Source organism: Trichosporon asahii (genome assembly GCF_000293215.1).
Source record: "Trichosporon asahii var. asahii CBS 2479 unplaced genomic scaffold scaffold00054, whole genome shotgun sequence".
In the NCBI taxonomy this organism is placed as follows: Eukaryota; Fungi; Basidiomycota; class Tremellomycetes; order Trichosporonales; family Trichosporonaceae; genus Trichosporon; species Trichosporon asahii.
Window position 1 is genome coordinate 216,873 of NW_014040870.1, and position 23,041 is coordinate 239,913.

The 23,041-nt window shown below is 58.9% G+C and overlaps 11 protein-coding genes across 11 annotated transcripts; 7 read left to right on the plus strand and 4 right to left on the minus strand.

The window, feature by feature from the left end:
* Positions 1 to 409: 409 nt before the first annotated feature.
* A1Q1_03297 (uncharacterized protein) lies at positions 410 to 811 on the plus strand (the record flags this gene model as incomplete). Its single annotated transcript, XM_014323577.1, has 2 exons — positions 410 to 541; positions 593 to 811. 2 exons carry the CDS (start codon positions 410 to 412, stop codon positions 809 to 811), a joined length of 351 nt encoding a protein of 116 aa, XP_014179052.1.
* Positions 812 to 1,422: 611 nt separating this feature from the next.
* A1Q1_03298 (uncharacterized protein) lies at positions 1,423 to 1,982 on the plus strand (the record flags this gene model as incomplete). Its single annotated transcript, XM_014323578.1, has 3 exons — positions 1,423 to 1,560; positions 1,615 to 1,825; positions 1,885 to 1,982. The coding sequence occupies 3 exons, from the start codon at positions 1,423 to 1,425 to the stop codon at positions 1,980 to 1,982; spliced, it is 447 nt and encodes a 148-aa protein (XP_014179053.1).
* A 509-nt stretch (positions 1,983 to 2,491) lies between these two features.
* On the plus strand, positions 2,492 to 3,060 carry A1Q1_03299 (uncharacterized protein; the record flags this gene model as incomplete). Its single annotated transcript, XM_014323579.1, has 3 exons — positions 2,492 to 2,637; positions 2,690 to 2,840; positions 2,899 to 3,060. 3 exons carry the CDS (start codon positions 2,492 to 2,494, stop codon positions 3,058 to 3,060), a joined length of 459 nt encoding a protein of 152 aa, XP_014179054.1.
* A 2,156-nt stretch (positions 3,061 to 5,216) lies between these two features.
* On the plus strand, positions 5,217 to 5,789 carry A1Q1_03300 (carbohydrate-binding module family 13 protein/putative endo-1,3-beta-glucanase; the record flags this gene model as incomplete). The annotated part of the gene is made up of 2 exons (XM_014323580.1): positions 5,217 to 5,475; positions 5,548 to 5,789. The coding sequence occupies 2 exons, from the start codon at positions 5,217 to 5,219 to the stop codon at positions 5,787 to 5,789; spliced, it is 501 nt and encodes a 166-aa protein (XP_014179055.1).
* Positions 5,790 to 8,563: 2,774 nt separating this feature from the next.
* A1Q1_03301 (uncharacterized protein) lies at positions 8,564 to 9,088 on the plus strand (the record flags this gene model as incomplete). Its single annotated transcript, XM_014323581.1, has 1 exon — positions 8,564 to 9,088. The coding sequence occupies one exon, from the start codon at positions 8,564 to 8,566 to the stop codon at positions 9,086 to 9,088; it is 525 nt and encodes a 174-aa protein (XP_014179056.1).
* Positions 9,089 to 10,010: 922 nt separating this feature from the next.
* On the minus strand, positions 10,011 to 12,128 carry A1Q1_03302 (uncharacterized protein; the record flags this gene model as incomplete). Its single annotated transcript, XM_014323582.1, has 3 exons — positions 10,011 to 11,326; positions 11,657 to 11,746; positions 11,798 to 12,128. 3 exons carry the CDS (start codon positions 12,126 to 12,128, stop codon positions 10,011 to 10,013), a joined length of 1,737 nt encoding a protein of 578 aa, XP_014179057.1.
* A 1,038-nt stretch (positions 12,129 to 13,166) lies between these two features.
* Positions 13,167 to 13,702, plus strand: A1Q1_03303 (uncharacterized protein; the record flags this gene model as incomplete). Its single annotated transcript, XM_014323583.1, has 2 exons — positions 13,167 to 13,235; positions 13,307 to 13,702. The coding sequence occupies 2 exons, from the start codon at positions 13,167 to 13,169 to the stop codon at positions 13,700 to 13,702; spliced, it is 465 nt and encodes a 154-aa protein (XP_014179058.1).
* A 462-nt stretch (positions 13,703 to 14,164) lies between these two features.
* A1Q1_03304 (uncharacterized protein) lies at positions 14,165 to 15,458 on the minus strand (the record flags this gene model as incomplete). The annotated part of the gene is made up of 2 exons (XM_014323584.1): positions 14,165 to 14,848; positions 14,913 to 15,458. The coding sequence occupies 2 exons, from the start codon at positions 15,456 to 15,458 to the stop codon at positions 14,165 to 14,167; spliced, it is 1,230 nt and encodes a 409-aa protein (XP_014179059.1).
* A 371-nt stretch (positions 15,459 to 15,829) lies between these two features.
* On the minus strand, positions 15,830 to 17,818 carry A1Q1_03305 (uncharacterized protein; the record flags this gene model as incomplete). Its single annotated transcript, XM_014323585.1, has 3 exons — positions 15,830 to 17,483; positions 17,526 to 17,586; positions 17,650 to 17,818. The coding sequence occupies 3 exons, from the start codon at positions 17,816 to 17,818 to the stop codon at positions 15,830 to 15,832; spliced, it is 1,884 nt and encodes a 627-aa protein (XP_014179060.1).
* Positions 17,819 to 18,821: 1,003 nt separating this feature from the next.
* Positions 18,822 to 19,639, plus strand: A1Q1_03306 (uncharacterized protein; the record flags this gene model as incomplete). The annotated part of the gene is made up of 3 exons (XM_014323586.1): positions 18,822 to 18,858; positions 18,925 to 19,422; positions 19,626 to 19,639. The coding sequence occupies 3 exons, from the start codon at positions 18,822 to 18,824 to the stop codon at positions 19,637 to 19,639; spliced, it is 549 nt and encodes a 182-aa protein (XP_014179061.1).
* Positions 19,640 to 20,035: 396 nt separating this feature from the next.
* Positions 20,036 to 22,769, minus strand: A1Q1_03307 (uncharacterized protein; the record flags this gene model as incomplete). Its single annotated transcript, XM_014323587.1, has 4 exons — positions 20,036 to 21,234; positions 21,527 to 21,582; positions 21,638 to 21,756; positions 21,837 to 22,769. 4 exons carry the CDS (start codon positions 22,767 to 22,769, stop codon positions 20,036 to 20,038), a joined length of 2,307 nt encoding a protein of 768 aa, XP_014179062.1.
* Positions 22,770 to 23,041: the final 272 nt, after the last annotated feature.

The window sequence follows — 23,041 nt, forward strand, 5'->3', positions numbered from 1 at the left end:
AGCTAAATTTGTACTGTGCGCTGATGCATGTCAGGCGGAGAGCACACGATAAGCGTCCGATCTAGCAGCAATCCGCTTACATGGAGGGGAGATCTAAGTGCCGCGGCTTCCGCTCAGTACAGAGATCGCGGGCGATCGACATTGCGTTAGGCTGGCTTGGGGTCTCAGGCACGCCGCCTGCCCACGTGCGGATATGGCCCAGATGAGGTCCGGGGGCGGGTCGGTCCCGAGACGTATGCCGAAATGTGAGCCTCTGTCACCGAATCTCGGGGAACCGCAGCGGATAGACTCCAGGCTGTGCAGTGGTCTCGGTCATGTGCTAATGGAAAGTTCGGACTGCGCAGCGGAGCAGCGCTATATCAGCACCGCTCCGCCGCTACCAATCCCCAACCTACGACACACTGTCATCATGCTCACGTATCTTACTCTCATCGGCATCGCCAGCACCGTCGCCGCCAAGGGCGCGTACATCGAATGGGCCGGCGGCGGTGATGCGCGTTTCCTCTCTGCCACCTCTGACTACCTCTTCGACGGCACATCGGTTGGCCTGTGAGCTGCCCTGCTTTCCATTACTGACCTCAGCATTCCCAAGCAGTACGAGTACATCGGTGCGGGCACGTGGACCTGGAATACAACCGGGGAGCCTGCTCCGCTCCGCTTCAAGTTCCTGGACACGGGGCTCTGCCTCTCCGTGAACGGCGCGAGGCTCGAGCTCAGCAAGTGCGACACGGCTACTCAATGGCGCTTCGTACAGGTCGACGATCACGGGAGCCGCATCAAGCTTGAAGGCACTGGTGAGTGCAGGGAATGATGTGAGCTGACAGGTACAGACCTCTGCATCGAAAACACGGAGAAGGACGGACTCCAAGTTCGGACCTGCTATCCCGCCGATCACGCGGATGTTATTCGGCAGGACTTCATTACGCAGTGTCCTGCCCCTGCGAATGCGTAGGCAGATTTTGTGTACCTGGCCTGGACTCGACAAGGTGTATGTACCCGTTCCCTGGCTCTTCGAAAGGGCCTTAATGTATGTTGATTATACTCGATAATGCTGTGAAGAACACAGGCTGTGTCAGTGCCATGGCACTGTAGATGATCCTTGGGTCCCCAAGACGCTTCGGACAACGCCGTCTGCAAGCCGCTGCGGATGCAGACATATGGGCGCGGCTTGGGCGCCGAAGTACAGTCAATGCATCGAAATGAGCTTCCAATGGACTGAAAGCAGTGCTGTGAATTATGTTCGGCGTAGGTCATGTGCCGTCATCGCCCTTCGTTGTGCTGAAACACACAGCAGCGGGCATCCATACTTGCCCGTCCGCCGTCCCGCTTCGGGGTCGCCCGATCCATCCCTTATAACAGTCCATTCGGAGCAGCATCTCATGTCGTGACCCCACAACACTGCTCACTCTCACTCGCACAAAGATGCTCACCGACTTCATCCTCGCCCTCGGCGTGTTCGCTGGCTCGGCCGCCGCGAAGGGCGCGTTCCTCGTGTGGTCTGGTGGCGGCGAAGCTCCCTACTTCACCTCACCAGGCGACTACATCAAGTCTGGAAACACCGTCATGATGTGAGCCGCCCGGGTGAAGGATGCTGACATCAGGTCTCCTAAGCAGTTTGAGTATTTCGGTGCTAAGACTTGGACGTGGGACCAGACTGGCGTACCCTCCCGCTTTGAACTGAGTGGGGACACGGGCTTGTGCCTCGCGGCTCGTGGTGAGGCGAAGGTGGACGCGGGCTTCGAGATCATCAAGTGCGATCAGGCCCCGAAGTGGAGTCTCGTCAAGGTCGACGAGCACGGATCCCGCATCAAACTGGACGGTACTGGTACGTGTTTGGTTCCGCATAGCATGGAGCCCCGAGCTGACGGACAGATCTCTGCGTAGAGAGGACAGGGCTGCACGACGTCGTGCTCAGGACGTGCTATCCTGCCGATCATGCCGATGTCATCAACCAGGACTTCCAGGTCCAGTGCTCGGCCTGAGCAGCGGTGAGGGGATTACAAGTAGAGGTTTACGCGCATGATGCAATGTGAAAACGGACCACCGCCAAAGCCAGCGCCGCCGACATTCCACGATAAACCCTGCAAACCGTATTTGTCTCCATCAACCAGGGATCAGGGTGGTGTTCGATCGCTCTTTCATGCTCGTTCGGAATGGTGTCGCCGAGTCATCTCCGCTTCCATTCTCTCAGAAAGACCGGTCAGCTGTTGACCAGCTAACGCTACGACCGAGCTCTTCCCCACATGCACGTGTCGGTGGAAAATCCAGTTTAACCTTGCTATTGCTATTGACCTTCTGACTCCGCGTGGGGTCATGACTGTTCGGGCACATGATTCTCCAATGGGCGGCGTGGTCCCCTCCTTCTGGAGTTCTAACAGCGACCCTTCTCTCGTTGGCGCGCGCTCCATGCTGTCACATAAGACATAAAAGGACGTGATGAGAGACCCCTCCAACTCTTTCCCGCGTTTGACTAACTATCCATCCACTGAACATGCGCACATCTCTCATGGCCCTTCTTGTCGGCCTTGCCGGTGTCCATGCAGAGCTGATCGGCGCCTATATCCAGTGGAACCGCGGTGGCGATATCCGTTTCCTCTCTCCCGACGGAGAGCCCAAGGAGGGCACACCCGTCACTCTGTGAGCTCCATTCTCCTCTCACCGCTAACGGGAAGAACGGACAAGGACTCAGCCGTCACCTGGCGGTGGGACGACGATCATCCCGAGTTGATGCACCCGCGCGTGGACGGAACCGACCTTTGTCTCTCGGCGACGGACGAGACCGTCGGCGACGGCGCACAGATCATTCTCGCCAAGTGTCCCTCTCTTCCATGGGAGTTCTCGTACGTCGTCGCTGAGGCATTCCGCATCAAGATTGAGAAACTCTGTGAGTATCGCCAGATCGTTGAGAGGTGGATGAGGCTGAACGGACCAGTTTACTGCCTCGATGTCAGCGGCCCCAATCGGACTGTCGTCCTGAACTATTGCGTTGGGAAGTACAATGACAAGGCCAAGTACCAGGACTTCATCTGGCAGTGCCCTGATGATGTTCCTGATTGGTAGTGGAGAAGTTGAACGTGCACATGGTGAATTCCCGCAGAATGGTTCCATGAGAACCTTGCACGAGGAGGTTATTGAGTGTAGGTATAGGAAGCAGCCTCCGTTCCGTACCATCGTGTCGAAGCACATGCAGATGGCCGTGTGAGGCGACGTGAGTTACGGAAAGCCACAGCTGGTCCTTACACGAGAGACGTTGTGAATGATCGAGAGTGACATCGCTCGGAATGCATAATATGCATCCGCTGCATTCCTCGGGGCTGTACCCCTCAAACTCTAAATGTTCAAGACCGACCAACCCTGGACGGCATCATCGTGGGGACGCCATGCCGAACGCCCTTGCCCTGAGCACCGAGTTACAGTAGCTCCGCAGAACTGACAGTGCGGAGCGCCCCTCGGTGCGCATTGACAGCGGAGGCACATGCAGACGCTGTTTAGGCCAGGGTAAATGGAACCCTCGTATTCACTCCCGAACTCCGTGAAGTCATGTCCGCCGAAGCCGTTCTTGGAGGTTCCATAGCGGCGCTCCACTGTAGCACAGCGACGGAGCTGGCGGAGTATATAGTTACAGCCACCTTTGCACAGGGACGGCCATAACGGTAGCTTGAACAAAGACCGCATTGCGGACTTACCTCCTCGCTCTCCTCTCTGTTCTCGCCACTGTCCGCTCCGAGCTCACTGGGGCGTATGTAAAGTTCGACAACGGAGGCTCCGACATGTGGTATCTGTCACCCAACGAGACCGTCGATGGTGCACCTGTCACCTTGTGAGTTCGGTCCTCGGCACCGCTAACGAACAGGACAAACGGCACCACCGCCGTGACGTGGCCCTGAAAGGAGGCCAGAAACAAGCCCAACATGCGCGTGGACGGCACGGAGCTGTGTCTCGGCGCGGACGGCACGCCGCGCGTCGGCGCTGACCTCGTGCTGCAGAAGTGCTCCACTCTGCGCTTCCAATGGGAGCTTCTAACCCAGTGGAACGGTGACATGAGCATCGCGATCGCCCGCACTCGTAAGCCTCCCCTGAGACGACATCGCGGGACAGTCAACACTCTGCGCCGACGTCAGGGACTTCTTCAAGGAGGACAACCCGGCCACTCCGGTCCGGCTCCATGTCTGCATTCCGAGCGACGACAGCCAGAAGTGGACGCAGACTTTCCAGAAGCAGTGCGGGCTGGACCCGTGAGATGATGTTCGTTGCGGCGAAGCAGATGATTTGTTCAAAGGCAGCTGGTATCATGTAAGAAGATTAGGAGCGCACCCATCGTAACTGTGACTGCGGTTCAGGGGTCGTTTGATGGCACGTGCGAAAGACTTGTGTTGATCAAACAGGCGCCCCTCCCAGAATATGATATGGCCGCTCTCGGGCAGGCGCCGGCAGGCCAGGATTCTGAGTATGACGCGCGGCGCCGTCATGTCAGTAGGACGGCTTGGTTGCTGCTGATTCTGTCGCTTTATCGTTATATGAGGGGACAGACTGAAGGAGGACGAATCACGGCTGGGCCGATACCTTGGCTCGACAAGACCAAGCTACTAGCTACCAAGCTACTAGCTACACGTGCCAGCCGATTTCGAACATGGGGTTGTTCCAAGTGGCTCTGGCGCCGTGAGAGGGTGACAGGAAATCGGACGCCGACACAAACATCAATCTCCGGGCTCTTGAGGCCTACGCCTGTCGTTACACACGCCAATCGTTACGCGACAAGGTGGCTACGCAGGTCTGAAGACTTCTCACGTTCCTCCGCTACCTGAGGCAGCTGCAGCGCTGGTCTCTGTGCGACCTGTTCAGCCTCGGCTGGAATGCAGGGCGTGGGCTTGGCAGGGTCGACTCGAGCTCGGTCCGGAATCACTTTTCTGTTGTGCGATCGGGTGGGTCGCTTGGAGCGAGCGAGAAACGGGTGGAGTGGGGCTTCCTTCCTTGCATGCCTCGCGACGCACAGGTCTAGTTGGCCAGGAACGAGTGCTGCGGATCCGAAGTGATCAGATAAGCGGTGTAACGATACTCCATCAGGTGGGCGTTCGTGGTCAGGTGACGGCGTCCAGAGCGGATGGAATGGAGCAAAATGGAACATCCTTACGAGAGAACCGTGCCCTCGCTCATGCATAAGAAGGCCCAGCCTGACACCCGTTATCTCCCTCTCCCTCGAAGAACTCGCACTCACCATGCTGACACTCGCTCTCCTTGCTGTACTCGTACCGCTCGCCGCTGCGCGTCCAGCCAACCTCGAATGGGGCGCCGGCCAGGGCTTCGTCGCGCCCTTCCTCACCAACTCCATGACTCACGCCCCTCCCTACCCCAAGAACGGGAATGATGTGTATCTTACGGACGGACCCTATAACAATTGGACCTATGGCCAGAACCAGGTTGTCAAGTGGGTTAGCCCCTACAACCAGGGCGACTTCTGCATCGACGCAGGACTTGGTGAGTCCACCTCTCCCCTCATTCCCCTTGGCCGCCTCGAGAATCCATCATGGTTGTGTCTCTGACGCGCAGAACCCAAGGACGGCACCCGGCTCAAGATCTGGCAGTGCTATCCCGGTGCTCCGCAACAGACCTGGGACGTCGCCGACGGCCACATCAAGCTCGCCGGCAAGAACCTCTGCGTGGACGTGCCCAACGGCAACAAGACGGCGGGCTTCCTCCAGCTCTGGACTTGCGACAAACGAAACCCCAACCAGATCTTTGGCGAGTTCTGCGGGTCGAGGGGCTCAGGACCTTACCCCTCGGGCGGTTAGGTGGCGCACGAACAATCGTTACTATGCTTGAAACAGGACAATGCAGCGTTTCTGAAGTCGATGGCGAAGCAGACCGACCGCATGTTGGAACTCCTCTGTCTCCGGTCACTGATCAGAGTATGCCCGGTATATGCTCAAGAATACCTGAGATCCCAGCTCGCCTCCAAACACCGCACACAGTGCAAGGGCCTTGACCTTGTGAGCTTAGCCGGGCGCGAGACCTAAACAGAATTCTGAGGAACTGAAGCTGTTTACCAGCTTGCGCCTGCCTACATGTAAGCCGGACTGATAGTGTCACTTCCTGATAGCCTGCGGTGAGCTAATATAAGCTCGTACTGATAGTTTCACTTCCTGATAGCCTGAGGTGAGTTGCAGCCCACCAACACCCAGCTCACAAACTTGGTCAGCTGGGAAGTCCGCCCCAGAAGCTAACCCTCACTCTAAACCGCAAATCTGTGGATGAGGCCAGGCGGAGCATCAGAACTCACAAGTCTGGATGAAGATGATATCAAGTGGTGCACCCTACATCAGGAGATGCACAATCCTGTTCGTCAGCTAAGTGAGGCGCATAAATTAGCTGCCGACCCCACATTATAAGTCAGGTGTTGCAAGCGTGGTAGGAGAAGATCTCCGGAGTCTGCTCGTCAGCTACCTAACCTCAATGAGCAGCTAGCCACTACTTTGGCCCACGGAGCCCTTAGCGGCCTTCTGAGTGTACGCAAGTCTGCTCATCAGCTTTAGAGGCAGCCTTAACAGCTTACCAGCGCCATAACCTGGGGTGAGCTCAGTGCGCACGGGCTAGCTCACTACTCTGCTGGGCAGCTGTTGTTTGGACTCGAAACAGCTGTACATTCCGCGGAGTCGAGCGCCCTGTAATCAGCTGAGGCGCGAGAAAATACAAGCTGTACAGTACCTCACTTTGACAATGATGAAAAGAGCCGGGACAAGTTCGAGTCTTCGACACCACTGATGAGCCTGATTGTCAGCTATTCAGTCCCTAGGAAGCGTTACTCCATGACTTGGGAGCTTCCATTGTGATCGGTTGACCTATCTCCGACTCTGGTCGTCAGCTCAGATCAACACATGCCAGCTGACCCATGTATGGAGGATGAGACCCTGGGATGAGCTACAGTTCGGGTTGAGCAGAACAGCTCACAGATCGGCTTGTCAGCTATTGGTACGAGACAACAACAGCACAGCTGTGTACGTTAAGTATGAGGGCGCTGCGTTCAGCTTCATCATGGGGTCGAGAGAGCTACCGAGACCTGATGGTCGGCTTCCCCGCAGAGATGTTTCAGTGGCCGTGGCCGGGATTGAGCAACGTGCAAGCAAGACGGTTCACGTTGCCAATGGCCTGGGCTCAGCTGCTGCGGTTTTGACAGCTTACGGTCCTCTTTATTTGATGACCTGGGTTCAGCTCGTCTAACCATGCCGGCAGCTCACGCTCTTCCCTGCTCGTTGATAGCGGTCTCACTCGGAACATCCCCTTCCGCCTTTGTTAACAGACTTCTTCCAGTTCACCGAGGCGTGCGCAGTCCATACCGGAGAACATGCTGTTGGGATTCAGCTTGCCCGAGACTGTTGGGAAGCTTACAGGGTGGTCGCCTGTCGATGGCGAAGCGGGAATGGTGGAGAGTAAAGTGGCAATGTCAAGGACGGAAACTCAACCGGCTTCGTGTAGAAGGTGAACGGGAGCAGATGTAGTGCGTGACTGTGTGGTGGTGCGGAGGCGCAGAAGCATGAGGGCGAAGGGCGCAGCGTTGCGTGAGGTTGAGTCAGCTGCATGCTGCAGATCGATCTGGGCGTGCCTTGGAAATCGCTGCGTGTAGGGGCGTCGTTGGGGATTGCATTCACCATGTGAGCTGAGCTGACTGAGTCTCTCTGCTAAGCGATGAATTCCTCATGCAAAGATGCGGAAATCGGACGCATGCAAGGGCAGAAGTTTAGCAACGGCTGTGAAGGCTGCGCACATTGCCCGATCGCCAAGCTTGGAACGATAAGCCGCTTTCGGTGTTCAACAATTGGCCGACTGCCGACATGGAATAATGACTTGCGCGGCTGACGCTTGTCAGTTTACAGGCTTCTCTTCCCTGCGGGTTTCGTTTCGCAGATCTTAGCGGAGCAAGGCTGCGCACTAGTTTCGGACGCCGAGGACGGGGTTCTTGCGATGTCCTAGCTCTGGAATGTTGACTCCGCACGTGGTCATCATTGCTCCGCTTCTCCGCAAGGATGCTCCGCTGCATTCCTGAGGCGCTGCTCTGGAGTCTGGAGATAGACCTGTCCTGGCATGCCCGTCGCCAGGATACCACACGTTCAGACGATGAATGCGTTGACTCCGCAACACCGCCCGCACATGGCGGTTCGGCAGAGTCGGCGGCGCCTCGAGCGCCTCTGCGCCTATTCCCTGTGATCGATATGGAGCAGTGCTTGTCCGCAGTCGCTCGGTGCCGAGTTACCCCGCACTGTCTTACGCCGAGCGGGCCACCGTCGTGCAGATAGGGCTTGGCACTGCTCCGACAGGGGAAAAATGCTGCAGTGGTACTGCTAAAGCGGGGCTCATGCACCGAGTACCGGAGTCGAAGCGGATGAGTCTGCGGGCTCAGGTTGATATCACTAGGCAGAGCCACGAGTAGAGGCCATGCTGCCGACCGCACCGTATATAACGAGGTCCCTTGACCTTGACAAGAGCCATCGGTAGCGTCAACGTCGTTAGCTCTCGCTCCCCCTTCGGATCCCTCAGCTTCGCTCCAAGCCTCTTACAGCACACCAACAGCATGCGCCTCACAACCGTCTTTGCTTCCGCTATCGCTCTCATTGGCATCTCCGCCTTCGCCGCATCAGTCGCCCCTCCCGCCTCAGTGGATCAGCGTGACGACTCTCTCTCCCGCCGTACGGTCGCTGACACCGACATGGGCACCCTAATCACTCGTGCCGAGAGCCCCACCCTGAAAGACGCGATCAACGCCATTCACTACCCCGAGTCGGACTACTTCCACCGTGACCAGTGGCTGAAGCGCATCGTCGACGGGCTGCGCGACAAGTGGCCCAACCACAACGTGTTCGCCTTCCACCGCTTCGGGGGCGACTTCAAATGGGGCGTAACGGACAAGAACAGCATGGAAGCCGAGGCTGCGTTCTTCGACTTCAACAGTAAGACAGAGTACTTCCAGGTCGTCGTTTTCAAGTCGGCCGGCATCCTCGAGAGGGTCGGTGGGGATGGTGGGTGGGCCAACTGGGGATACTCGGGGTGGTATGACGAGGAGGGCGACAAGGTCACATTTAGAAACCCGCCGAAGTGAACTCGACCCTAGTAAGGCCGTCCATGGCTAGTATCAGCGATCTAGAACTGATCCGGCATAGCCAAGAGCCATGAAGTTGGAGATAGTTGAAAAATCACGATGCATGATTAATCGCTTTACAAAATGGTACGGCGGTCAGCACGGCGGCAGACCCATAACGCGGGCCGGGTCATTCTTTATCCATGGGTGCCAAGAGCGATTCGAGATCCAGCACCCAAACTCGGAGAAGTACCAGACATCGTTCGAGTTGCCATTGTACCAGTTGTAGCAGTTGAGTCTGACCCAGGAATTTGCCTTGAAATCGGCCACGATGTCGCCGTACGGAACCTTGCGGCATCCGGCTCCCCAGAGGAATTGGGTCGCGACCCCGCGCGTTTCGATATCGACGGGGGCAGCCGCAACGAGGGAGCCGAGCAACAGGGCGGAAGGTAGGGTGATCTTCATCTGGGGTTTAGTGCTGTCTGGCCACTTTGAACGGACTGTGAGATGTTCGAGTTCGATGGCAGCGCAACTAACGAGATTCGCACGTTCTATATAGCTGAGCACCGCACCTTGAGCCCCACAACCGCCATGACCAGTCTGGTGCACCCTTCTGTTGCCGGTCGCCTAAATTGCGATAAGATTTGCCAAGGCCTGAGCGAACAAGAACTCTGCACTCGCGGAGTCACATTCGGCACCTCCGCGGATCAGCTGACGGGAAGAGTACATAACATTAACGAGATATTACTCTGCAGGGCGGGACCTTGGGTTGGTTTCGTCGTTCTCAGGCCCTCAAAACTACAAGCAATGGCACAGGGTCATAGTCAACTTGGCACATCCGGCGCAGAATGAGTGTACCTGACTCCACAATTGCAGCAGAGAGACGGCCCCCGTAAGGATCGGCAGCACTCACCACGACCCAGCCCGAAGAATGATACATGCATTACAGAGCGCCAACCTTGTCCTCCTTCCTATCCTCAGCAACCCTGATACGTGCCTCTACGCGGGGTTCGACGCTGCCGCCGCCAACATACGAGTGCTGCGACAGTGCGCGATGCAGCATGTTCTCCTCGAACGGCCTCGATCGCGAGGCACGGCTCATGGCGCGCTGCAGCGGCCCCGAGTCCTGCAAGGGCCCCGCATCGTCGGTCATCTCCGCCTTGGTCTCGTCATCCGCACTCGTTTTGCGGGACACATTCGACATGGCGCGGTGCAGCATCGCCTCCTCTACGCCAACGGGCACTTCGTTCTCGAGTGTCGCGATGCCGCGCTGTGCGGCCAGTTTCGCCTCGCGCTCTGCCCAGAGGTCGTCGGCTTCACGGCCGTGCTTCGTCAGGCGGCGGATTCGCCGCCCATAAAGAACGAGCAGGAAGGGGACCGGCACGAAGACGAGCGTCAGGCCAGCGACGAGCGTGCCGCCCCAGTTTATGCCGAGGGCGTCGTACATGTCGAGTGTGAAGAGGGGGAGCACGCAGCCTGCAATGGAGCGGGTGACGGTGCCTCCGGCGAGCACACTGGCCGCATTCGGGAGGTATGCGTCGACGAGGTAGTTGTTCATTCCGAGGAAAGTGAGCACCATGGCGGCTCCGTACGGGATCGTGGCGAGGATGCTGATGATGAAGGGAATGCGGACGGGGACGCACGTCCATGCAAAGATGATGAGGCCGATGGGCATGAGCACTGCGCCGATGATGGCCGGCTTGAGGCGGGCTTCGGGGGGCAGCATGCCATGGCGTTCCAGGAGACGGGCGTAGCCGGGATTTCCCCAGAAGATGAGGTAGATGATAGCGGCGTTGGATCCGACCGCGAGGCCGAGGAAGCTCAGCGCACCGACACCCGGTGACCACCCTCGCGCACCCTGGAACACGAGCGGGAACGAGGTGAAGGCCATGTAGAGCGTGGCACTGACGATGGCGAGGTATGTGCACAGTGTGGCGACGATTGGTTCCGTGAACAGGAGGATCCACGGGACCTTCATCTGGCTGACGACCAGTTCCTTCCGATTGAACTCGTGCAGCAGGTCATGCTCGGAAACGTAGGTCTGCCCCGTCGTTTTGCTGAGTGCGGTGGCCCTCTTGCGCAGAATAACGGGTGCGTAGGTCTCCGGCAGCCAGAGAATATGCGGAATTGTGACCGCCAGGGCGAAGAAGGCCGCCGTCGCTGCTACCCACCTCCATCCGGCCGCTGCAGACACAAAACCACCGATAACAGGTCCGATAACCGGTCCGAGCCATGGACACGCACCGAAGACTCCCATAGCTAGCCCACGATCAGCTGCGGAGAACATGTCGGCGATGATTCCGCCGGCGTTTGTCATGGTAGAACAACCGAACATTCCGGCAAAAAACCGTAGCACCAACACTGCTGTGAGGCTCGGGGCACCGCATACAGCGGCCTGGAAGGCAGTGAAGGGGATCAGCGTGATGATGTACGCAGGTCGGCGTCCCCAAATCTCAGATATCGGCGCCCAGAGGAAGGGACCGATGACGAACCCCGCGACCTGTTGTTAGTGCCGATCGTTGATGGTTGACGTTACGCACGTAGATTCCCGTCACTGCTGTTAGCTGTTGTATAGGTCGGGGAGCTTACCGAGGATGTATAGTCTGTTATCGTAGCCTGGGAACTCCTCCTTGATGCTGGAGACCGCGGCCGAGAGTGTCGAACTTCCCATCGTCATCGCTAGTGTTCCAACCGCCGCTGTCGGTCAGCTCCGCTTCGTCTGCAACTCACACATCATGGTGATCGCCCACTTATACCCGAACTTGTAGTTGTGCGGGTTCTCGGCGTCGCCCTCCAGCCAGGTGACGACGTACGGATCGCTCTCGGTGCCCGAGCCGGCGTAGGGATGGCTGCGGATGGCATCCCAGCTCGTCGCCTTCTTGCGCCACGGTCGTTCTGGGAATGGATTTCGATCTGACGCCTTTGTCTTCTTCTCAGTTGTTGTGCCAGCCTCAGAGCCGACGATCGTATTGCTCGTGTTACTCGTGTTGCTCGCCATACTGTCGAAGCGCTGGGCGGAGAGACGCTCGTCGCTCTTCTCGTCGTCCCGTATTCCTCCCATGACGTGTATGGGGCAACAGCAAGATGCATCAGTCGCGCATGCAATGCAGCCTGGCGAAGGTTCGCAAAAGTTGGAGCCAGAGTTCAGGCAAGCCGTGTCGGACGAAGCCGAGGAACCCCATGCGTCCGGTTACATCGGGGTTGGCCGAAGGTGGGCCCTTCTCTTAAAAGTCAGCGAATAGCTGAGCCTTACTCAGCAGAGAACGCGGGCCCCAGCGTCCCAGCTGCTCCAGCTGGGCCGTGTGATCGCACCAGGCCGACTCCCAGGACACATGACGGTCCCCAAGCGCCGCCGGCGCGAGGCGTCAGCCGCCAGGCCCGCCAACTCGTGTGACTCGGGGCCCAAGTATGTCGATCCTGGTTGTTGACTCGAACCACTGGAACTGTCGTCATTGGCTGTAAGGGCAGGCTTTTTCGGCACCAGCGCCAAGCATTTTTCGGCACGAGAAGAGGCACAGCGAGGGTTGCGGCAGGGGCCGCTGGCCGCGGCCAGCTCCCCGGCCAAAGCAAACCCGGCCACCGGACTTTCGTCAAAGCATGTGCCGTATCGGCAAGTGTGTATTCTGTAATAAGCATGTGGTCAGTTCCCGTAGAAGCATCCATGGAAGCATCGCGGTCGAAGCGTCGAATGTTGGCCTCTGCACGAACGTTGTCCCTGGTGGGCGTTACCCTGACGCCATGGTCCGGACGCGGAGGAACGTTGGGATAGCACTAGTCTGTGGTGATATGTTCGACCCGTGGAACGCGCTGGACTTAAAAGCTTAACATTTCGCTCTTATAGCCTTGCACTTCGGCGTGCTGACGTTCTCAACGACGAAGAAGAGTGTGCAAGTCGTCGGCGCCGAGTCGCCGCCGAGCGCCGAGGCCGATGCGGTCCCGCTCAATTCCGCATTCCGCACTGACCCGCTTGACTGACCTGACGTAAGCGCTAACTTTGCGTGACCGAGCGGATCCACGAAGTTCCACAACGCCGAACGTCGACGACAAACACTTAAAGCAGACCGCACACTCACTCCTCTATCCGTATCCTAAACCCACCATGGCGCTCACGAACCCGAACACGAACGCGAACGACATCGATTACACCACCGGCGGCTGGGCGAAGACGGTCATCGACCGCCCGCCGCAGGTCGTCTTCGACACGCTCACCGACGTCCCCAACTGGCCCAACATAACAAGGGTGTCACCATCAGTGTCACGCCCAAGGACGCCAAGGTCGAGGTCGGCGCGCAATTCTGCGAGACGATCCAGGCGCCTGTCGAGGGCATGGGCCGATGGAGCAACACGTGGACGGTGCAGGAGCTCGTCCAGGGCAAGAAGTTCGTCATGACGGCCATGGACAACTTCTCGAGCATCCCCATCCCCTCCCGACTCACCTACACTTTCACGGCCGTTGAGGGAAGCAACGGTAGCAAGACGACGTTCTTCCGCTCCATCGATACCGCCCCGACGCAGGAGTTCTGGGACAAGGCCAAGCCCGAGGAGAAGGAGGCCCTGTACCGCTTCCAGGGCAGCCAGAGCGAGATGGCCGCACACCTCAAGCAATACGTCGAGCAGAACACGCCGGCATCTTAGACATAATATCTGCATAACTTAGAGGCTCTTATCTGATTTGCCTTCGGACGCGCTGCCCGACATCTTGCCCGATACTACTAACGCCTGCCGCGGTTTCGGAGGCCATGAGATCCCCGCCGTCCGATGCGGCGTCTAACAGCAGACCTTCCATTGGACACCTCTACCGCGGCGATCACACATTCTTGGCAATGGCTTACATCAACAACATTTCGGGTCGGTATTCAGCATTGTCTACGAAGAAGCTACGGCCTCTTCTCGAAGTGCAACTTCAGGTCGCGAGGCGCCATAAGACCGCCGGGTGTGAGCTGTGTCCCCTCTTCGGAAGCCAGGGTTACTTCATACGCAGCGAGGATGGCACGGATGACGCAGTGCAGCGACGCGAGAGCGAAGGACTGCCCAGGACATGTCCTCAGTCCGCCGTGGAACGTGGCGAACTCACCCTCACTGCGCCAGCGGCGGAGGTTAGCGTCCACTCTCCTCAATGCTCTCTCCCCACCGCTGCGGCCTCCACTCGGGGTCGATGCTGCGGTGCAGGCCATAAGCCGACCAGCCGACGTACGTGCCCTCCTTCAGCGGCACGTCGAGTCCGGGAAGGGAGAGGAGCGTATCGTGCGCGATGCGGCGGTTGATCAGCTGCGGAATGGGCGGGTACAGCCGCAAAGCTTCCAGGACGGTCGCGTGGAGGATCGGGCTCGGCGAGGCGTCCGAACGAATGCGAGCTTGCAGCTCGGGGTCGCGGGACAAGATCCAGAGCAGGGTTAGCAGCGCCTGCTGTGCGTTCTCATGGCCGGCGATGAAGAGGACTGCTGTCAGTTTCGGCCGAGGACCGGTCTCACTCTTGACATTGTCAATGTACTCCCTCTCGCTGAGGAGCCCCGAGAGGAAGGCCCCATCGAGCTTGCTCTGCACATTGCCCGACTCATCCTTCTCATTGGCAGGGAGACCTAGCTTGAGTCTCGCCTCCGCTCCGGGAAGAGCCTTCAGTAGCTCAACCTCGAGGTTGCCGATGAGGTTGCGGGCAATCGCACGGCTCGGGAAGAGACGCGGGAAGCGGTCCAGAGCCGGTACGGACAGGAAGAGGGGGTGGAAGATGTGGCGTTTGACCAGCGCGTGGATCCTGTGAATTGCCGGTGGGGAGGGGAGGAACTGCCGTCAGTCCTGCCACAACTGCTCATACCTTGAGATCACGGCCCAGGACGCAGAGACAAACCGCTTCCATGGAGTAGCGCTGCACGAGTCCCGTCACGCTGCCAGCATGTCCCTCAAGCTGGGCTACGAGGCGTCCAGCGGCGATATCCACCTTGCTCGGATCGGTGTCGTCTCTTAGTGATGGGCGGATGATCTGCGCATACTTCCGCCAGAGCGCGCCCGTCTCGCTGATGATGTTCCCTCCAGTAAGGGCGCTGATAGCGGCATTCGGTAGTTTGCGATGGTTGCCCTGTTTCTGAAACGTCGTGCGCTCGAGCGAGAAGAGCTGCTTCATGCCCTGCGGACAGGCAACAAGCACGTTCCATTGCGAGCCAAAGTAGATCACAACCGCACCGTGCTGCGCCATGAGAGGTTCGACGTAGCGCGCATAAGTCTCATCTTGGCCAGGGAAGGGGAAACCGAGCCAACTTCGCAGCAGAGGGAGGAAGGCTATCCAGAGTGGCACAACGGGCAAGCCCGGGGCAAAGTTGCGCGGCGGCTGGAGCCACCAGTAGAGTAGGGGCAAAGAGAGCGGGAAGGCTGCCGCACAGGCTAGGAATAGAAACATGGTGCGGTGAGTGGAAGGGTAAGTTATGCATGAGCGCGGCCGAATGATGGCTTGAAGAACAATGGCAGAATCTCAATCGGAGCGATAGCGCAGACTTTTGCAAAAGTCTCCGAGACCATCCCTCCGAGATTCGAAGGCGCGGAGAGATGGTGCCGTGCCTTGGTCTGAGATAAGCTCCGGCCATCGCCAGCTTGCTGCATCGCGCTGCACAGTGCATGCTGCATTCGGCCGATGCACGTTCTGTCCGAAACGCCTGGAACAGCTCCGATTCGCGCCAAGCAGCCCGTGGCCAGGAATAGCCTCTCATTCCCCGGCCCGCGGCACAGGAACCGCTCTGGTTGTTCCGAAACCCATGCATTGCGCTATGAAATCTACTGAATAGTTGTCCGCTTCTCTTCCGCCTCGACTTCGGTCCTAGCCTGCGCCTCGGCTGCTTCGACCTTTTCACGGAGGATCTCGCTGTCCGTCTCGCTCTTGGTGCGCATGCGCACCTCCTTGTGGCGCTCGACGTCGTTGTGCGCGCGGCCCAGGTTCATGTCCTTGATGAACAGGGAGAGGATGAGGGCGACGCCCGTCGTGCAGATCGCAATGATCATCATGGGCCGGTAGGCCTCGGTGTAGGCGCGGACGACCATGTCGTGCGGCTCCTGGCGGCGCGCAAGGCGGACCGAGCCGAACACCTTTGCTCGCGCACTGTCGCTCAGCTCCGGAAGATACTTCTCCAGGTTCTTCGGGACATTCGAGTTCCAGATGCTCGCGCTGATACTGCCAGCGATGGAACCGGCCAGCTGAGCAACCATGTGCAGGATTGACATGGCGCCGGCCATGTCCTTGTGCGGCACAGAGGCAGGCGCGGCAACAGCAGTGGTGGTAATAATGAATCCGGCGCCGCACGAGATCATGAGCTTGGCCATGACGAGAACAACGTCACTCTGGTTGGAGAGCGAGTAGTAGTTGAGTCCCTCACCGACGAGGCGGATGATCAGACCGGACATCTGGATGTAGCGGTAACGGTGGGTGAAGCGCATGAGAACACCGGCGCAGACAGCGAAGAAGCACATGCCCATGTTGTGGATGTTGGAGAAGGTCGAGTAGTTGTACTCGCTCCACGTCGGCTTGATGATGTACACCCACGAGTTGTAGTAGGCCTCGTGCAGGCCGGTCGAGAAGAAGTGGAACGCATCGACCGCAGTGCAAAGCAGGAAGGTACGGTTCATGAGGCGGGCGGCCCAAATCGGCGACTTGGCGAAGATCGTGTCCCAGATGATGAAGGCGATGAAGAGGACTCCACCGACAACGTACATGGCGATAAGCGAGGGGTTGGCGTAACCGCCCTTGGCAAAGGTGGTGAGAGTGGGTGGGCAGAGAAGCAGGGCGAGGGCAAACCCGAAGAGAAGGAGACCAAAGCCGTCGAGATCGCTCCAGAGATCGAGGATGCGGCGCCACCATGCCTTCTTGGGAGGCGGCTCGATGCCCTCGAGGGCCTGTCGTCGAGCATACGACGAGGAGGCAAGAGAGAGAGCGCCGAGTTTCTTGGCGCGGCGGTGACCCCAAAACATCACCAGAATCGACGGCGCGATGGCGACCGGGATGATGATTGTGAACATGCCGTAGCCCCATCGCCAGGTCTCTCCGTCGATCGAGGAGGTGACACGGATAGCACTCGTAATCTTCGCTCCGAGGAAACCGTTCATAATCCACGGAAGCGAGTAGCATCCCAAGACGATGCCACGCCACTGGAGCTGGGTCATGTCGCAGATCAGGATGTGCATGATCTGGTAGATGCCCGTTCGACCGGCGGTAAAAATGGCCTCCCCGGCGGCGACGGCGACGACCGTAGGAGCAGCGGCGACAACGACGTATCCAAGCGTGAACAGTAGCGTTGCGACCGAGAGCGCGAGTGGGCGCGATGCAAAGTCACAGATCTTAGACAGGAAAGGGAGCGCAACAGCACTCATAATGTTGTTGATGACAGCCATGAGTCCGACGACGGTGTGCTTGCCGAAAGATGATGTCGCGAATGCACTGTAGAATGACGTCGTGATCGTAGCAAGCGACCAGACGTACGCGATAAGCGCGATCGATGTCCAAAGCAGAACCAGCTTCCATCCTCGCGGAAACACAAGGTCTACAAGTCAGTCTGGTGGTCAGCTGACGTGAGACTTACACAACGCCTCAATTTTGGTCACACCGATGTACTGCTGGAAAGATACTCTTGAGCTGTTCGACTCTGTCCGCTCAAGCTTTGCGTCCGACTCTGTAGAGGGACTTTCCGGGGCGATCTCGATGTCGTCCACCTTTTCCGGGAGGACAGCTGCCCCCGACCCGACTTCTCTTCCGACTGGCGTAACGGCGGACATGGTGTGTGATGGGTGTCCGACTTCTGCACTCTTGCGAAAAGGTCTTTTATGGAATCGGGCTGGGCAGGTGTGACCGTAGTCACAAGCCTTTGCATGGGTCGGCGCTATGGCATGACAAACGGTAAAACGGCACGGCGTTCCTTGTTCTTGGTCCTGGCGCAAGACCCCGCTGGTGCCAAGCGCATGAGGGCAGCGCTGTACCCGGGCCTGAGACACAGCAGAGAGAGAAAACAGCCCAGCATGCCTCAGGTCCGCCCATGCATGGGAGTGAGGCTCAGGCCGAGAGGGGGGTCAGAACCGCGGCTGCTGATTGGACAGAAAGGGTTATCTGATAGACGGTGAGTTCCGTGTCGGCCGATATCTGATAATCCCAGGCACCGCTCCCGGAGGCAGTCCACACTCTGTGTGTGCTCATCGCCATGCATGAGCCGCTCTGTTTGAGTCTCGGTGACCAGATGCACAGGGTGCGCGGCGCCCGGCTCGGGGAATGCATTTCTTATGCATGTGCACAGCCACGCCAGGTATGGGAGGTGATGAACATCAGCGAGTACCGTGTCGAAAACAGTGCCAAGAACTATCGGCCGGGGCGGGCTTGGCGCTTTCGAGGTGACCTAAAAAGGCGTTGTCACAGGACCGTCAACAGCCAGGTTCCCGCCAGAGTTTCCGTCAGCAACCACCATACAGGGGTACAGCCCAGCAGGCATGCAGCTATGCCCGGTCAAGACCGGCCACAGGCGCCACGCCTTGGCGTAAGAGACCGCGAGCCAGGGCATCCTCTGGAAAGTCCTTGGGAATAGCCTTGGGAACGTCCTTGGGACGTCTGCTGCTCTCTGAAGGGGGAACTTTTGAGCCAACCGACGTGCAGACAAATCAGCGCTCAGACCGTGCCGGAACGCCGGGACGGTACGCGCCGGCGCTAGGCCGTTCGCATTTATCAGATAACTCGTCGCGCTCAGACTTTTTCTCTTTCCATCCTCATCTCATCTCACCTCATCACATCGCAATGCGTACTTCCGCCGTCCTCTTCACCGCTGCCTTCGGTAAGTCCTCTACTGTTTCCTCACGGGACTTCGAAAAAGTAAGAAGCAGCTGGCGCTGACTCTTAGCTGCCTCGGCGTCCGCCTCGAGCATCCTGATCCCGCGCCAGGACTGGCTCAAGAACTGCGAGGACGAGTGCAACCCCATCGCTGACTGGGCTCTCGGCTGCCGCACCGACACCGTCGGCTGCATGGAGCAGTGCACTTCCGAGCTCCTCCAGCAGGCCGACAAGTGCGGTGTCTGTGTCCAGGAGAAGAACCCCGACTTCGGCAACACCGTCCAGCAGTACGTCGGCATGAGCAAGCAGATGTGCGGCAAGGAGGGTGTCACCACCGAAGGTGACTCTTCCGAGGGCTCTGCTTCTGCCCAGCCTTCGGCCTCTGCTTCGCCCGCCGGCGAGGCTTCTCCCTCGGCCACCCCTGAGGCGTCTGCCTCTCCCTCCGCTTCCGCTGAGGCTGGAGCGGCCTCTGCTGAGTCTGCCTCTGCCTCTGACGTTGTCGCCTCTGCCTCGACCCAGGCCGCTGAGGCTTCCAAGTCCGCCGAGGGCGCCTCCAAGTCTGCTGAGGGTGCCTCCAAGTCTGCCGCTCCCTCTGGCTCTGCCACCCCCTCGGCCTCCAAGGTCTCCGCCGCTCCCTCCGGCGCTTCTTCTTCGGCCGCTGCCGCCCCCTCGGCTTCCGCCACCAGCGGCGCCGGCGCCCTCGGCGTCTCGGCCGCTGCCGTCGTTGCCGCCGTCTTCGCTGCTGTCTTCTAAACTTCTGGGTCTCTGTAGCTCTTAATGAATAACGAATAATGCGCACGAATCGGGTTGCTTGCATATGGCAAAACGACATCCCGTACCTTCAACTCAAGGCTGAAAGGTCGGCTGAAGGTACGGCTGAAAGCCACCCCCACTCGCTCAAGGCAACGGAAAGTCTGCGAGATGCTCTCGGGCGGTCTCGAACCAGAGTCCAGGGCCGCGGTCAATTCCTCGGCGTCCCTCGGCGTCAGGGTCTTCGGCCCAGGCACTTCCCTCACTCTCTTGGCGGCGTTTACCGAGCGACGAGTCAATCGACGCGACAAGGTCCGATGTGCCGGCTCTCCGACGCACGGGACAGGACAGACGTTAGCTTCGGGGAGAGCCTCTTTGCATAACTCGGACCTTAGTCACAACTTATCTGATACTCGTTATCTGATACGCTACTACTTGAACGCGGCCTCGACCCACTTGTCCCAATTGGCCTGGCTCTGGGCTTGAGCCTGCGTGACTGTCTCGGCCAGAACCGCCGCGTTCGCCGTCTCCTTCGCCCACCCGCCACAGGCCCAGTGCTTGATCGACTCCGGACAGCCCTTCCGCCCTGTGCCATACTTCTCCTCCACAACACGAGCGTTCAGCCACTGCTCTGCGTGAGCAGGCTTCATGAGTATGGGCACGCCGCCAGCGACGGCCTCGAGGACGCTGTTCCACCCGCCGTGGCCGTAAAAGAGGCCGATGGAGGGGTGCTGCAGGACGGCTGCTTGGGGTAGCCAGCGCTGGACGATGCCGTTGGGCAGTGGGTCGAGCTCGGCATTCGTGATCCAAATGAATGGCACACCGATCTCTTCCAGCACATTGTGGATCTGCTCAAGGAGAGCATCATCGCGCACGCTTAGAGTGCCGAAGGCGATGTACACTACCGACCTGGGCTGCTGCTTATCGAGAAATGAAGCAATGTCGGCTGGTAGATCGGAGGGAGAGTGCAGGAACAAGGGGCCGATACGAGAACCGAGCTCGGCCTCGCTGAGATCGTCGAGACCGGGGATGGCGTTGGCGAGCATAGCGTCGCTCTCCTGAACGAGTTGGGCGAAGCCGCTCGCCAGCCACACCGTCGGTCCGGAAGGGGTGAGACCCTTCTCGCCAAAGACGGCGATGACGTCTTCAGTCCCGACACGCATGTACCCCGGCACGTCGAGGCCGTCGGCGCACAGCTGCTCGTCTGGTTCCTTACCCACCGCGGCGGCAGCGACACGAAGCGTTACCGCCGCTCCGATGGGTGACACATCGACGAGGGTCGTCCAGTGCATACCCAGCCTTTTGGCGACGGGTGAACCGAAGAAGATAAAAGGCGATGCGACGACGGCCGTCGCTCCCTCGGCCGCCAGGCGCTCAAGCTCGGCGGAAGCCGGCCCGATCATCTGCTGGTACAGCGGCATGACGGCGTGGGGGCCCTGGGCGTAGTCCTCATAAGTGACGCCGGTTGAGGGAAGAGCAACCAGGGTGAGGTTTGGATGCATGAGTGAAGGAGCTCGCTTGAGGGGAACGTCGGACGCAAGGAAGGTGGCCTTGATGCCGGACTGGGCGGCCCAGTGCGCCAGGTGTAGGAGGGGAATGACGTGCCCCATGCCCGGGGCCGCGATAAAGACTGATGTTATCAGCAGAGTTGCAGAGATAGCTCACCTGCATGCTTGAGCTTGTCCTGTGTCATGGCGGTCGTTGGTGGCATGGTGAGTGGTATCGTTCGGTGTCTTAAAACAGGTTCGGTAGCTCGGAGACTCGGAGACTTCGACTTCGGAGACTTTATACATCGTGACTTCATTGACCAGCTACTAATGTCCGGACCGTTTTGACACCGCCCCCAAGGACTCGTAGAACGCAGCTGTGGGGAATGCACACCGGAGAGATATCTACAACGCTGTGTGGTGAGAGGGGCTTACAACACGAGACGAAAGTATGCGCCCTCTCCCTTCGCAGTGGGGCGGACGAGGCGTACCTGGTGCTCAGTCGTCTCGAGGTTGCGCAGCATATACCGCTTCAGCATGACGTACCCGCCGTTGGGCAGCTGGAGTACGACATTGTGCCACGGCGTCGGGATATGGAACAACTGCGCCTCGACGGGGGCACCGAGTCCAGAGTGGAACGAGGGGTGCACGAGCGAAATTGGGAACTTGGGCCCGGAGTTGTTGTGCCTGGTGTCAGTGCGAAAGATGGCGTGGTAGTAACTTACGGATGGATGCTGAGGCGTACCGCGGTCGGAAAACAGACTTCGACGAGACGAGAGTACGCCTCATTGCGAAGAATCATCAGCTTGGCAGTCGACCAGGCGACGCGCTTACGCTTGCTCTGGCTCATCGTCTTCATGGAGGGGTGCTGAAGCGTATCCTCGAACACGAAGCGGCTGAAACCGCGACAGAGCCCGAGCAATGCCTTGTCGTTGGCGAGGCGCTCATCTATGGTGGATGGGGGCTGGCCGTAAAAATGAAGCAGGGTAGCACGAGCGGCATCGGCTTCAGAGGTGTGCTTCGTTGCCATGGGGCCGGTGGCTGGAATCTCGCCCGGTGGTGCGTCGGAGATGTGGGCTATGAGCTCGTCGAGACCAGCGAACAGGACACGAGCGTCGATACCGGCAGCCATTTCCTTCAGTGCTGCATTGTACTCGTCGACAGCTGCATCATCTGTGCCGACGAGATCGGAGAAGACGTGGCCATCCGAAACGACGCGCACGAGAACCCCGGGGGAGTAGAACGAGGTGACATCCTCCGAAAACAGTTTGAGAGTGCGTAGCGCGAGCTCCTCGCCTTTGTCGGGGAGTGCACCGGACACCTTGTTGAGGTTGCTAGACTTGCAGGGGAAGGCGGGAAGAACAAACTCGACTGCCTTGCCTGCCGCCACAAAGAAAGCAACTGTCTTGGTGAATGCGGCACGGCCCTCGACAACCCAGCGACAGCCCTCGGGGGTGAACTTCAGGTGGCGCTCGTAGGCATCAACAATGGAGGCGGTGAGACGTTCGGTGAGTGCTTCGGTGACCTTGTTGGCGGCGGCGGGAGAGATGAGGTTGTCGGTGGATACACTGGCAGGAGCCGTGAGGGAGGCAAGGGAGGGATGCCGAAGCTCAGGAAGCGAATCCAGGGATCGACGGACGTCGGGGTCGACGTCCAAGGCGGCCGGGGTTCTCAACATTGTGGTCTTAAAAAGCAGGCGGAAGCTGGACAGTGGCGACGTCCGAGGTGATTTCGTTCCGTTCTTTTAGTATCCTGCGTTGGCAGTGGACATCTATGAGACTGACCCCCAAACCATGGCTGATGGAAAGCCGGCAGTGCGGAGCGACATTGGACCTCGGGCTAAAACTCGCCGCAAATCACAAAGTCACCGAGCTTGCACTGCCTGCGATGAGCGGTCTCGTCAGCCCGCCAGATTGCGGCGCCATCTTCTCGGAGCATCGCCTTAGTACA